Source organism: Rattus rattus, chromosome 1 (genome assembly GCF_011064425.1).
Source record: "Rattus rattus isolate New Zealand chromosome 1, Rrattus_CSIRO_v1, whole genome shotgun sequence".
NCBI classification, from domain to species: Eukaryota; Metazoa; Chordata; class Mammalia; order Rodentia; family Muridae; genus Rattus; species Rattus rattus.
Window position 1 is genome coordinate 194,813,891 of NC_046154.1, and position 15,796 is coordinate 194,829,686.

Below are 15,796 nucleotides of genomic sequence, written 5' to 3' on the forward strand. Positions count from 1 at the left end.
ACTGAAGAAAACACTTCTTCCTCACTCAGCAGCCATTAACCGCCTGTACACCATCAGAGATTGGTGAGATTAATGACACCCTCTCCCTTCCACGATGGGACGTTGATGAACCCAGTCGTGTGCAGGTCTTGTTCAGGTAACCAATGGCCCTTAAGAGTTCAAGAGAGCAGCTACCATGCCGTGCACAGAAGCATCCCACAGCACTCCTGCCTTTCTTTGGGCTCTTATATATTTTTTCTGCTCCCTTTTCTGTGATGGTCTCTGAGCCTTGGAGAGGGCGATATTGGCTGAGTATTCCATAATCAATTATCCCCGAGTTACGATCTCTGTGGTAACCACTGCTCACTGCACATAGAAGCTTCTCTGATCGAGGCCGAGGGCACCATGGATCTGTGGGTCCCCTTCCTACCTTTTCAAGCACCGAGCTGTAGCTGATAGAGCTGTGTTAAGCAAATGAATGGAATCTGAAACTCTGGGAAGCTTACACAGTAGCATTGGAACCACAAACAAGTGGACAGATGCTAGTGTGCAGGTGGTGATATTTCCACGAAGAGCATGTGATGGCTTGTGGGAGATTATAACTTCCATTTAGGTGGCCAGGGGAGGTTTTCTTCAGAAGGCAAAAGCTGATCCGATCCCTCTGTGAAGAAGTCAACAGCCTGAAGGAGTTTCAGAAAAGCATTTCAGGCAAAGAAAATAAATGTCAGGGAAGTGGGTTTGATTCTTAAACACAGTTGACCTGTTTTCTAATCCTAGACTGTTTCAGATTTGGTAATATTTTGGAGAATGAAAAGAATTTCAGTTGGTCTAAAAATATCTCCAATTCTTTTTTGTATTTAAGCTCTCAGTGGTCCAATCTGCTTCTAACATCCCATCATAAATATATTGAGTAGCCCCTTGTATGGAGGAGTCTTTATTCTCAGGTCTTAGAGAAAGGCATATTTATAGGAATTCATTTATTTTGGAATTATATAGGAATTTATTTTGCTACTGTGACTTTGCAGCTTTTTGTATTAAGACAGTGACTCTTTCTCCACATCTTTGAATCTGGGGCCGACTTGCAACTTGCTTTAACTGATACTTCAGTGGAAGTAACAGCAAGGGACTCTGTGCTTAGATGACATGGAGTCTTGAAGCATTTGCTTTTAGAATGCCGTCACCATATAAAAATCCTTCAGCCAAGGAGTGTGTGTGTGTATGTGTATGTGTGTGTATGTGTGTGTGTGTTGCATGCATTTGAGTGTATGTGTTTCTGTGTGTGTGTATGTGTGTATGTTTGTGTTGCATGCATTTGAGTGTGTGTGTATGTGTGTTTGTGTTGCATGCATTTGAGTGTGTGTGTATGTGTTTATGTGTGTTGTATGCATTTGAGTGTATGTGTGTGTGTGTGTTGTGTTGCATGCATTTGAGTGTGTGTGTATGTGTGTGTGTTGCATGCATTCAAGTGTGTGTATGTGTGTGTGTGTGTGTGTGTTGTGTTGCATGCATTTGAGTGTGTGTGTGTATGTGTGTGTTGCATGCATTTGAGTGTGTGTGTATGTGTTTATGTGTGTTGTATGCATTTGAGTGTATGTGTGTGTGTGTGTTTGTGTTGCATGCATTTGAGTGTATGTGTGTATGTGTGTGTGTATGTGTGTGTTGCATGCATTCGAGTGTGTTATGTGTGTGTGTTTGTGTTGCATGCATTTGAGTGTGTGTATGTGTGTGTGTATGTGTTTATGTGTGTTGTATGCATTTGAGTGTGTGTGCTTTGCTTCATTCCTTCTTCTTTCCCCTAAGCTGCTGCTTAAGTATATGCAATGAGTTCCTATGATTTGATGTTGCCGTGCATCCATTCTGAGAATGCTCGGCTTAGTTAGGATCTCCAGTTCGCCCATTTCCCCAATACCTCAATGTGGCCAGTTCAAATCTCCATCTTCTATACCTTTCTTCTGGTAAACACGCCCTTGTGAAGCAGCTAGATACAAGTTCGTTGACCTACTCCACTGACCTCCATCTGCTTCCTGGACTGTGTAGATAAGCCACAGTGACCACATCACTCACTGTGTGGGCCCACAGAGCTCATGTTTTCTTGCTATAGATCCGCCAGCTAGCATTTCCTGTAGGAAACCTACTTAACTAACATCCTGAGCCCCAATAAAGGGTCGTGTATGTATGTATGTATGTATGTATGTATGTATTATGTATGTATGTATGTATGTATTATGTATGTATGTATGTATGTATGTATTATGTATGTATGTATGTATTATGTATGTATTATGTATGTATGTATGTATGTATGTATGTATGTATGTATCTTGCTTTCCATCTGTGCTCATGTCCATCTGGCTCCCCTCTTTCTGTAGGCTCTACCAAACATGGTACCTCGTGAGAATTCTTTCCCTGGAGACACATATCAAAGTCATCCCTGTCCTTATAAGGTCCCAATAACAGACCAAACTACAGTACCCTGGGGAAATGGTGAGTTTATTAGGTTTACTTACAGAGCACGGGCAAGGGGTTACTGGCAGGAGCATGAGTTACCCCCAAACAGTAGCACTGGAAAGTCTTCACCCAGCCTAGAGGAAAAGCCTCTCTTCAGTTACTCTTCCTCCTTCCTGTTAACAGCTTTGGAGACCTCAAGATTCCAAGGCTGGGTACGATCAGTGCAAATGCATGGCTGGGAGGGGAGACCGGAATCTTAGAGTCCAGTGGCCTTTGCTATCCTCTTCTTCTATGAAGGATTGTGTCAACAGTCACCAAGGTCACTGCTGATGGCCTCAAGCCATCAGGTGCAGATGATCTGATGGAGATATAGGCCTCTTGCTCAGAGGACCACCACCTAGAACAATGTCTTCTTCCTCCCTGGATCTGTAAGTTACAGAAGCATTTCTGCCTCCAGTGTCTCACCTGACCAGCACACTGGTCCTAACTGCTTACTCCCCTAGGCTCTTTTAGAGAGTAGCTGTCTTGGCCGGAAGGTGCTAATTAGGTCAGACAAGAGTTACAAGTGTGTCTGCCAGTATAAATAAGCTTCCCCTGGGAAGGGTGGCTGGTCACAGGTAGGACACGTAGGCACTAGGCCATCTACCAGGAGAAAAGCATCGCAGGAAGAAGGCCCAGTGTAACCTCCATAACCACCTGCCCTGGGGGCCTGTCAGGACAGAACTAAGACTGTGACCACTTCCCAGAGCTAGACCTCAGGAGCAGATAAGAAAGAATTTATGCGACGTGTTAGTTGGAGTGTGTCAGAACGTTGTCTCTATAGATTGATCGAGAATCTGTCCACCTCAGTAACTTATTGGTGGGCAAAGTTTACCTCTTCACTTTCCCACCTGTATTGGCTGGTTCTGTGTCACCTTGACACAAGCTGCAGTTATCACAGAGAAAGGAGCCTCAGTTGAGGAAATGCCTCCATGAGACCCAGCTGTAAGGCATTTTCTCAATTAGTGATCAAGGGGGAGGACCCAGCCCATTGTGGGTGGTGCCATCCCTGGGCTGGTAGTCCTGGGTTCTATAAGAAAGCAAGCTGAGCAAATCAGGGGAAGCAAGCCAGTGAGTAACATCCCTCCATGGCCTCTGCATCAGCTCCTGCTTCCTGACCTGCTTGAGTCCCAGTCCTGACTTCCTTCCTTGGGAAATGAACAGCAATGTGGAAGTTTAAGCTGAATAAACCCTTTCCTCCCCAACTTGCTTCTTGGTCATGATGTTTGTGCAGGAATAGAAACCCTGACTAAGACACCTAGCTTCCAAACCTTTTTTTTTTTTTTTTTTTTTTTAATGAATGGGAAACTCAATATGTCTGCTGACTTCCTCATCCTGTATTCTTGGTGATTAGCAAAACAACTTCACCTTGTGTTTCCAGCTTCTGATGTTAACTATGCTCCACTTTTCTTTCAGGATTGGCTAATCCAGCTTCCACTGCCTTGCCCCACATGGTTCCCTGTTAATAGATTTTCCATCTTTAAATTTCTGTTTCAAATGTAGATAGAGGTTTTTTAGGTTAGTAAATACTATTGGATGTTAAAGTACAAGTTGAATACCTGTGATTTAAAAAATCTGAAAGACACCATAGAAATTTCCAAGTCAGGCCTTATGTGATTGGCTACAATTTAAACACAAGCACTTCCTCAGTACTATATAAAATTTCCTTCACCGTCCGTGCAGATAGAGAATATGGAATATAAATGAGTTTTGTATTTAGGCTTGGGTGTCATGCTTGTGATCTCATATTAAATATATGCAAATATTCCAAAACTTGAAAGGAAATTGCTGAACATTTTCATTATTATTATTATTATAATTCATTAGCAGTTTGAATAAGGGGGTGCAAGTGCAAAAATTGTAACGGTGCACGTTAAAACGTTAAGTCTAAGAACATTTTTTTCCCAAGCATAGTTCTTTCCACTGTTATTAAGCCTGATTTTCATCATTGATCAAAAGTAGAATAGCTTGTATAAAATTCCTGGCTATTGTTTTTATATTAACAGCCCATAATCACTATAATGCAATTATATATACTTCTCTGTAAAATTCCAATGTTAGTGTGACATTCGGTCAGCCTTCATCCACATCTAAATCAAGTCACCTCGTGAAGCTGTAAAGACTGGATGTTGTATATATTGGCAAGAACTGGAGATGCACTGAATTAGGTCCCAAGAGAAAAAGAAATCTGTAACACCAAAGTCAGCCTCTCAGGGGCTTTTCTATATGGATTCAGGACACACCAAGTCACGTGCAGTTTCTAGGCTGTGTCATGTGGGTTTCTACACACACTTTGGCAATGCTGCTGCATTATCCTGTGAGTCTCCATTTTCTCTATTCTCTTCATCTGTGTTCCGACTTCCTAGTGAACCAGCACAGTGGGTATGTAGTGTCTCCAGTCAGAATGTTGCAAGGCATCTTTGCTAGGATCCAGAGGAATTGTTGCATCTTCTTCATGCTTTCTCTAGCCTTCTCTGTGCCCACAGAGCTCGGTATTTATCTCTAATCTGGGGCTCACTATATTGCATTATTGTGTTTATAAATTGCTCTGCTCCACCGCTGTGGACTTTGCCATGCATCACACACTTGGCGTCTACAAGTGAGCGGTACACACATGTTATCAAACACATCTTGGTATCAGTTGCTGTGACTCACCTTGCTCAAAGTTTCTCAGTTCTTCAGCCATCCATTCCATCTAATCATCCCTTCATCACTCCTATTTATGCCATAAGACATACATCTCTTTTAGCTACATGCGTATTCCATTACTTTATCCATCTAGCCCTTGTATCCTCTTCATCTATCACATCCATCCATCCATCCATCCATCCACCCATCTTCACTCTTCATCCATCCATCCATTCATCCATCTTCATTTATTCATCCATCCATCCATCATCTTCACTTATTCATCCATCCATTCATCATCTTCACTTATTCATCCATCCATCCATCATCTTCACTTATTCATTCATCATCCATCTTCATTTATTCATCCATCCATTTATCTATCCATCCATCTATATATCCATCCATTTACCCACCAATTTATCATCCATTCATCCATCCATCCATCCACCCATCTTCACTTATTCATCCATCCATTCATCATCTTCATTTATTCATCCATCCATCATCTTCACTTATTCATCCATCCATTCATCATCTTCACTTATTCATCCATCCATCCATCATCTTCACTTATTCATCCATCCATTCATCATCTTCATTTATTCATCCATCCATCCATCATCTTCATTTATTCATCCATCCATCCATCATCTTCACTTATTCATTTATCATCCATCTTCATTTATTCATCCATCCATTTATCTATCCATCCATCTATATATCCATCCATTTACCCACCCATTTATCATCCATCCATCCATCCATCCACCCATCTTCACTTATTCATCCATCCATTCATCCATCTTCATTTATTCATCTATCCATCCATCATCTTCATTTATTCATTCATCCATCTTCATTTATTCATCATCCATCCATTTATCTATCCATCCATCTATATATCCATCCATCCATTTACCCACCCATTTACCCACCCATTTATCATCCATCCATCCCTCTATTCATCCATCCATCCATCCGTCCATGTATTTATCCATCCCTCCATCCATCCCTTTATCCTGGTCACTTCTCTATCCATCCAGAAAACACTTACTATGATCCAGTGATTGCATAATGCATAAAAATGAGAAAGATATGACTTCTAGTGTCAAGGGACTTACAAAGAGGAAATGGCTTAAAAGAAAATATAAACAGTTTACCTGTTTTGTACTTTCAAAGGAAGAAGCTATAATATCATTCTCAACTACATTTTATTTATTTTTCTAAAATTTAATAATAGTTTGTTTCCTAGCAAAATAATATTTTACCTTTTAAGGAAATTTAGTATCACATGTTAGTTTTTCTTGCATTAGGCATAACACTAAGCTTTGGTGGTAAAAATAAGCTATTTTTTTTCCTATTAACTTAGTGGACTTTTAAAGCTCAATTTTTACATGTAATTTTCTCTCTTTAAATAACAGGAGAATATACTAGCATATTTATGCATCGATGATTTTTAAATGTCATCAGTAAATAGCTACTTTAAATAAATAGAATTTTAATCTTGGATAAAAACATCTCTGGAATGTATATCACCGCAGAGGTTTGCCTACATGTGGCAGAGGGCAGGCTTTGGATTTCTGGCAAACTGTATGAATCTGGGAAGCACCAGAGGCCACACTGCCAGGCTGTGAGTGAACATAGGCACCACAGATCCTGAATGATGAGATGAGTAGTTCCTGGACTAGGCCCAGCAGAACTCAAGTTTCCTTCAGGACTCACAGAGCCCCTGCTTCTGCCTTGAATAGGGTTCCATCATTTCTGTTTGAGCTGAACCACAGAGAAGCATGAAATCTGTGTCTTGGAAATGTTACTGTATCTGTAGATGATGGCTGGGATGTAGACAGTTACGAGGTTCAAGAGTGCCAAGCTCTATTGCGTTCGGTTTTGTTTTCATCCAGGGTGACTTAAACTCCTGGACTCAAGAGATCTTCCTACCTCAAGCCCTCTCTGAATGTTGAGACTATAAGGCACCACCTGCCAGGAATGGTAGCATACACTCGTATTATTACCATGACTAAGGAGGTGGGGTGGATGGAGTCAGGAGTTCAAGGTCAGACTTGACTGTACAGCAAGGTAGCAGCCAGGTTGGGATACATAAGACTGTTCACAAACAAAATCCGTGCCCATCACCAACAGAAAAACTTCATTGCAATCAGTTGCCTGTCCGACAGGAGGATGAAATTAGGTGTATACTTTTAACCACTATTAGTTACCCTTGTTCTCACAAGCCCCTGGCTGTCTTCTGCTAATGAACAAAGCCTGACTAGGCAGGCAGGATGCTGCAAGTTTGTAATCCCAGAAGTTAGAGGCCGAGGCAAGAGGCTCACAGTTTGAGATCAGCCTGGGCTGCACAGAGATACCTTGTCTCAAAGGATGAAACAGAGGCAGTATTTGTGTTTGCAGTTTTGCTTCTCTTCGCTAGACTTAAATGTTCTTTCTGTTGGCTGTCTTGGGTTAATAAGCAAAGTACATTTCAGGTGCTATCAGCTTGCTGTTGCTTTTGATAAGTCATTTATAGATTTTAATGAAATCTCTAAAAGTGAAACAATTTACCTCTAATTTTACCACCAAAACTTTAAAAAATATCTTAGTTTATTTAAGACTGTGTTTTGTAAGATCTTACATTTCTTGTATTTTCCTTTTATCAACTAGAGTAGATGTAATGATTGAATGTAAGTTATCTGTGCTGTTTTTGAATATATATATAAATTATATCTATTGTAAATATATATATTTTAAGATTTTATATTTACTAATTTGTTTACTATGTGTATGAGAGGGAGAGAAAGACATACAGTGGGGAGAGGGAGCAGGAGAAGGGGGGAGAGAGAGAGAGGGAGAGAGAGAGAGAGACAATGACAGACAGACAGACAGACAGACAGACAGAGATTACACTCATGCACATGCCTTGGCAAGCATGTGGAGGTCAGAAGATAACTTGGAGGTGTGAGTTCTCTCCTTTTAAACCACAAGGGTTCCAGGGACTGAACTCAGTTCATCAAACTTGGTGGCAAGCACCCTTACCCACTGAGCCATTTTACCAGCCTGCAAAAATATATTTATAAACAAGAAAATCCCCACAGCTAAAAGACGGTACAAAACAGTTCATTCGAAACTTTCACTTTGTAAAAATAATAAATAAATAAATAAATAAATAAATAAATAAGTCATTATTTTATTCTATGTTTGCTCCAATTTAAAGGCTGGTGTGATAGTTGAGTGGATAAAAGTGCTTGCCATGCAGGCCTGGTGACCTGGAATCCATGTAAAGGTGGGAGAACCAGCTTCACAAAGCTGTCATTTGACTTCTCATCCAAACCATTGTGCCCTGCCCCCCACCGCAACGTACGCACAGAGCAACAACAACAAGTATTTTAAGTTGATTAAATCAAGGCTCAAAAAGAGGTGAATAAATTTTATATTTTTAGAAATGTACAAAATGACATTTTTCTTTGATGTTCTGTTACTAATTCTCATGATGAAAGCTAAATTAGTTCCCAAGGCTATCATAACAACTATTGTTATAAAACATAACCTATCAATTTATCTTTTGACAGTCCAAGGCCACATTCTCTAGGAAATATAATAAAGGAATTAATAATACGATATCCATATTTCATGATAAAAGCAAAAGCATGTTAATTCATTAAAGTATTTACCTTAGACCAGGGGTCCCAACTTTCCTAATCCTTTGGCCCTTTAATACAGCTCCTCATGTTGGGGTGACTGACAAGCATAAGATTATTTCATGCTACTTCATAACTGTAATTGTGTTGCTGTTATGAGTCGTAATGTAAACACCTAATAAGCAGGATGTCTGACATATGTCCCTAAAGGGCCTGAGACCCACAGGTTGAGAACTGATTTACCATGATCTGCATAAATAAGAGGTTATTAACGATAATACTAATTTTTAAATTGTACTTTTCCTAAATTCTTCTCTCATTATTAGTGGTTCTTTGGTGCTCCTTACTGATTTTCTTTTCTTTACCTCTTGGCGGAACCTACCATCCAGAGACTAAGACAGGAACAGGAAACTAACATGCTGGAGGCGGAACGCCTTAAACGGTCTTTCTTTTTTTTTTTTTTTTTTGGTTCTTTTTTTTTTTTTTTTTTGGAGCTGGGGACCGAACCCAGGGCCTTGCGCTTCTTAGGCAAGCGCTCTACCACTGAGCTAAATCCCCAACCCCCTTAAACGGTCTTTCTTAAGACAGAAGTGTGACAGTGGGAGCAGGCCGGGTGTGTGTGGTGCCTCCGACCCTAGATGGACTAGGTCATGGCTGGTGTCTGTTTCTGCTTTTGTCTCATCTGCTTTTGCTGTTGGTTTCCTTCCTCTCCACTTCAATGAACTGGGATCCTATAACCAGAAGAGTATGGTGTCATCACTTGATAACCTGCGACTTCATTCACAAACTAATTCTTCACACATCTTCTTCAAATGTTAGGATGAAATATGCCCAAGATGTCATCATAACATGAGAAGAGATATTTAGCCTGTGTGTGTGTGTGTGTGTGTGTGTGTGTGTGTGTGTGTGTGTGTGTGAGAGAGAGAGAGAGAGAGAGAGAGAGAGAGAGAGAGAGAGAGAGAGAGAGAGAGAATAAGACTCAACATTCAGGGAGAGTTGTAAAAGCAATTTGACCAACTTGACATCTTAGGATCAGTAAGAAATAATGAAATGACCCAGGTAAAACGAACAGGGACAGGCATTTAAGAGAAAGTCACTTAACAAAATGTGGAAGAGGAAGAGGACAAGGACGCTGTGTGAGACTTGAATGAAGAGGAACTAAGAGATGGCAGAAGAGACACAGCCTCTCTGCAGCTTTATTTCCAAGGGAAGTGTCCCCAGTATTCTGAGAAGGTAAATTCTCCTCAAAGCTCTGAAAGTGTGATGGCAGATGACAGTCTTCGCTCTCTTTTCATTATCTCACAGGATTCTTGCACACCACACCGTTCATTCCGCATATGTCTGTTTGCCCTGACTACCAGGTGGCCCGCGCTTCTTTGGATGTAACCGCTGCAGCGTCCCTGCACTGCTTTTCCAGATACATTCATACTCTCTATTCTTTCCCGTCCTTCTCAGCCGTTTGTTCTTAGTTGCTTCTTTTCCCTTTTGAGTTGCCCCTGAACGTCTAAAGCAGTGGTTCTCAACCTCCCTGATGCTGAAACCCCTGGGGTTGTGGTGAGCCCTGACCATACAATTGTTGCTGCTTCCTGTCTGTAACTTTGCTACTGTTACGGATTGTAATGTAAGTATCTGATATGCAGGATAGCTGATATGTGATTCCTAAAGGGGTCACGACCCATAGGTTAAGAACCACGGGTCTAGAAGACTCTGGAGCACGGAAGAGATGTGCCCCAGGTCAGAATGTGCCCACTTCCTGTCTCTGGCTAGACTGTCTGTGTTGGCCAGCAGCTTTTGTCACGGGAGGAGAAGAGCTCGATCCCTCTTGCCAGCCGTAGAGTTCAACTGCATGATCACTTGATTAAAACACTGGTGGTTTTGGAACTGTGCATACTGGTGACAGATAAGTATAGGGATTAAAGAATATTCTTTATTCCTTCCAGTATTTCAAAATTTAAACAACTATCCTTATATTTCACATAAAACATAGACTTAAAGTTTCAAGGAGATATTTTTTTGAAGTTTCAATTTTTTTCTTGACTGAATTTAAAATTAGAATACTGTGGCTCTCATGCTCTCCCTGTTCTCTCTCTCTCTCTTTCTCTCTCTCTCTCTCTCTCTCTCTCTCTCTCTCTCTCTCATTCTCTCTCTCTCGTTCTCTCTCTCTCTCTCTCTCTCTCTCTCTCTCTCTCTCCTTCTCTCTCTCTCTCTCTCTCTTTCTCCTTCTGAGTCAGGCTTTCTCTGTGTGTCCCTGACTGTCCTGGAACTCTCTCTGCAGGCCAGGCTGGCCTCAGACTCAGAGATCTGCCTGCCTCTGGTCTCTCTTGAGTACTGGCATTAAAGGAATGCCCCACCACACCCAGCTTCCCCTCCACAGTTTTTAAGCCTGAATTATGTTCTTCAGATGTTTATCTGTATCAGTCAGTTTCCTCTTCACTGTGTCAAAATATTCGGGAAAGCATATTAAGGGAAGAAAAATGTATTCAGACTTAGGGTTTCAGACCACATGGTCTGGCATGGAGAGAAGGAAGAGAGCAGCTGTGTTGACAGGTGTAACAGGTGAGCCATCTGACCACCATTGTGACCACCAGATTTGAAACCAGACCAAGCAGGCTGAAAACAGGCCATGAAGACATAGCCTTCTAATGCCTGTCCTTGTGACTCACCTCTGGCTGCCAGGCCTCACGTCCCAAAAGTTACACCACACACACACACACACACACACACACACACACACACACACACACACACAAACAGCACGAGCAAATGTAAACACAAGTCCTGAGGGGACATTTCACACTCAAACTGAAATATCTGTGGTCATTCAGTACGCTACACTTACTGGTTATATCTCCTTTCAGGTTGTAAAATCATGCTGCATGGATTTCTATGAGTCATACTCATTTCTTTCTGCAAGGAGACATGGCATAAGTAAACAGAAAAATATTTATTAAGCAGATATTTTAGATCATTTTATACCAGGCATATTAACTAGTATAGTAATTATAAAAGTAAATGTCATACTGTGGGAAAAGAGATCAATTTTTTTTTTTTTTAAAGGAGCTCTGGCAAAGCTTTATTAAAGGAAAACTTTCTTGTTTACTTCTCACCAGTCTGTTCTGGCGTGCTTCTAATAATATCAGAATCACCTGGATCAATGATAGCCAGTGTGCATACTCTGTAGTATTTTCCACACGCTGTGCCCAATTCAATGTTATTGCCACTGTAGTGATGGACACCAGTTTTAGCCAACATGGCATAGTATTCTATTTCAGATTTCCTCAAAGATGGACAGTTGTTGGCGAGGATAACCAATTTCGCTTTGCCTTGTCTGATCATCTTCAGAGTCTGTTTGTACCCCAGCACGTACTTTCCACTTTTCATAACAAGTTGGAGCCTAGAGTTGATTGACTCCAGAGACTTTTTCGTCTTCTTTGCAGCCACCATCTTCTTGCCTTAGGTGCGGGACAAGCCCCAACCAAGATCAGACGTCAAGATGGCCGGGGAGCGAGAAAGGGAGATCAATCTTTTAATGATTGTTATGACATAGTATATAGTTATAAAGAAAGGTTTGTCATGGAGAAAGAATATTTACAGTGGGTATATGTTGAGATATATATATATATATATATATATATATATATATATATATATATATATGAATGAAAATGCTGGGCTGGAGAGATGGTTCAGTGGTTAAGAGCACTGACTGCTCTTCCAGAGGTCCTAAATTCAAGTCCCAGCAACCACATGGTGGCTCACAACCATCTGTAATGAGATCTGATGCCCTCTTCTGGTGTGTCTGAAGACAGCTACAGTGTACTTATATATAATAAATAAATAAATTAAGAAAAAGAAAGAAAGAAAGAAAATGCTCCCCTGCCCCCTCCCGCCCATAGGCTCAAAAAGTTGTACTGTTGAGAGGTGTGGCCCTGTGTACTGCTGGGGAAGTGTGTCACTGTGGGCGGGCTTTGAGGTCTCAGACACTCAAGGCATGCCCAGTGTGACGTCCACTTCCTGCTGCCTGCAGACCCGGATGTAGACCCTCAGCTACCTCTCCAGCACCACTCCTCTCTGCATGATGCCATGCTCTTTGCCATGACAATAATGGACTAAACCTCTGAACTGTAAGCCAGCCCTGACCAAATGTTCTCCTATAAAAGAGTTGCCGTGGTCATAGTGTCTCCTCCCAGCAATAGGAAAGCTGACTAAGACAGCATTTGTGCTGAAGGGTAAGGTAGAGGGAGAGGGACTGCATATGCCAACTCCTGGTACCTTAGGGAAGAGCGGTCCAGCCAGACTGGCTGGACCAGCAGACGCAGTGGTGACCTGTGTGATGTCAAAGCCTAACAGGCAGTCTGTGGCGGAGTTTACTGAGACACTACTGCATTTCCTACAGAACTACAATTAATATAATGTTTATGGCACAGTGCAGCAAGTCCAGGAGGAAACCTTGGCTTTCTCCCAGAGTTGAAATCCGTGTCTGGAGAAGTTTAAGCTAAGACGTAGGACTAGGTGTGCCCTCCATGTGACTTGGTGAATTAGAAGAGTCAGAGCAAGAGGCGGAAGGGAACTCCCAGGAATTACGTACAACACTCTAACAAGGAAACCACAAGGCACAGAGGAGCGGAAAGTATGACGTTATCCCCAGGCCAGCCCCAGGTCCTCGGGAGGGAGGCTCTCGGTAAACCAGATAACACAGGCAGCTGCTGCGCTAAGAACCAGGAGACGTAGCCACAGGAGGACGCTTCCTTCCTCAAAGTGCCAGTCAGTAGGACGATTTGGTCCTAACGTGATTTCTCCTGCACAACAAAGTAGCTGTAAGAAGAAACCCACCTCAACCACTTCGAAGAATGGAACTATTATCACGGCTTCTGGGGACACCTTGCCCCAGTGATTGGGGAGTGGGCACAAGAGATAAAGAAAGGGGGGTCTTTTAAAGACCCACTAAGGAGTACAAGCCATGGGAGAAATGGGCTGCGGGGGGTACAGTGGTTGGTCCCACACTGTGTGGTAGGGGTTGGGAGTAGGTCTAGCCACATGGAGTTTAGCCTGAGGGCAGGATCTGAGAGTGCAGAGACTAAAGAAACCGCATTTCTAACTTTCCACAGCCCCTCCTTTTAGTAGAGGACTCAGTGGTCTATTTGATTCCCCAGCTCTTTGAGGCTTTCGGAGATAACCTGTGGCTGGGTTATTTGCCACGTCCCTAGGAGCACAGACTGAGGGTCTAGGGACCGTGTAAGAATTCGCTTTGCCTCCGAACGTTGCATTGCTGCTGTAGCTCTGAGTACAATGACCTGTGGGCTGACTGCAGCCTTGCAATCCCAGTGGGAAACACAGGCAGAGCTCTGCTTGGTGAGGGCTGAGAGAACAGACCACAGGCCTTAGCTTGCCATGGCCTACTGCCCCCTCCCAACACAATACAGCAAAATGTCCTTGGTTAGAAGAAAGTCTTGACTTGTTTTCTCTCTTATCTTCTCTCACTTTCACCTGCTGTTATTCGTCTCTATTCTCCAGTGACATTTTGTCTCTTTTCCTCATTTTCACTTAAAAGTCCGCTTAATTTTTTTTGCTCAAATTGTATTAATTTTGACCATATATTTAATAGCTTACTGTATATTATTTTGCCTTTCTCTTTTTCTTTTCTTTTTGGTTTTATTAGTATAGTTGTTTTAAATTGATTTTTTTTATCATATTGCTTTGTCTGGTATATATATATATACACACACATATATATATAAATTTATGTTTTGATTTCTATTTTATTTGTAAATATTTTTTCTCTTTTATCCTACAGGTCCTTTGGGTATATGTTATGGCGTCCAGTTTAGTGTTTTATGGGATTCCTGAGTGTGGGAACTGTGGGTCTCTGCATGTGTTTCTGTTTACAGCAACCCAGAGGACAGGGTGTGTTTTCCTGCTGTAGCTGTTATGGTGAGTTTCTGCTCTCTTCATGGTCCTGGAGAGCAAACCCTCTCAGAGAGCTGTGAAAACACAAAGCTTGACAAACACTGAGCCGAACTACAAGACAGACAAGGCTGGAATAATAAAATTAGGGACAAAAGGAGAGACTGCCGCGGATACCATTGGGATCCACGCCAGGACCAGGGATATTTTAAAAATTAATATGCCAGTAAACTGAAACATCTAAGAAAAAATGGACAGACTTTATATGGTGTACAAAAATTAAGCAAGAGGGATATTTAGACCTCTTAGTTGGTCAAAAATGAAACTGGATGAAAAGTCTCTCAACAAGGAGAAGCTCAAGGCCAGATTAGTTCATGGCTAAATTATACCAGACCAACCAAACCAAACCAAACCAAACCAAAACAAAACTCAAACAAACAAACAAACAAACAAACAAACCCATAAACAGCTTGCACATGGAATTATTTCCTTTAAAGGGATGTAATATGTGCTATGGCCCGTGGCCTCAGAGGTGTCTCTCCATCTTTAAGTAGCTCTACTCATCCTTGAGCGTGGGAGGGAGACCATCTTAGTAGAAGGGCTTGACAAAACAGTGCTGCCCACCTCATACTGGCCAGATGTGGGAAGAGGGGTTGGAGGGGGTGGGGGACAAGACTAGAGAGAGATGGGGACAGAGACACAAACGGGAAGGTATCAGGTCAAAACACTCTTCAAGCAGTACCCATGATGATTTACTGCTGCCAACCAGAACCATCTTCCTATAATTTCTAGTGCTCCTCCCAAATAGTACCTCCAGCTGAGGAAAAGCCTTCTACACAGGGGTTGGTGAAGGGCACCACAACACCCTAATAATAACACCACACACACACACACACACACACACACACACACACACACACACACACACGAAAACTATAGGTCAAATCCTTAATGAACATGCATACAAGAGTCTTTAAGAACTGGAGTATTTTAGCTCAGTGGTAGAGCAATTACCTGACATGCCCAAGACCCTGAATTTGATCCCCACACAAAGGCACACATACCACCCCCCACCTGCGCTTTCCACAAAACCCCACCTGGATAAAAAAAAATTTTTTTTTTTTTGGTTCTTCTTTTTGGAGCTGGGGACCGAACCCAGGGCCTTG

At 42.0% G+C, this 15,796-nt stretch overlaps 1 protein-coding gene across 1 annotated transcript; it reads right to left on the reverse strand.

Annotated features, from left to right (window-relative positions):
* Positions 1-11,779: 11,779 nt before the first annotated feature.
* Positions 11,780-12,233, reverse strand: LOC116890019 (60S ribosomal protein L30-like). Its single transcript, XM_032890800.1, has one exon. The coding sequence runs from the start codon at positions 12,168-12,170 to the stop codon at positions 11,823-11,825; it is 348 nt and encodes a 115-aa protein (XP_032746691.1). The 5' UTR covers positions 12,171-12,233; the 3' UTR covers positions 11,780-11,822.
* Between the last annotated feature and the right edge of the window lie 3,563 nt (positions 12,234-15,796).

Bases quoted from the DNA above. Each gene is read 5' to 3' on its own strand.
- LOC116890019 (XM_032890800.1), bottom strand. From the start codon at position 12,170: ATGGTGGCTGCAAAGAAGACGAAAAAGTCTCTGGAGTCAATCAACTCT.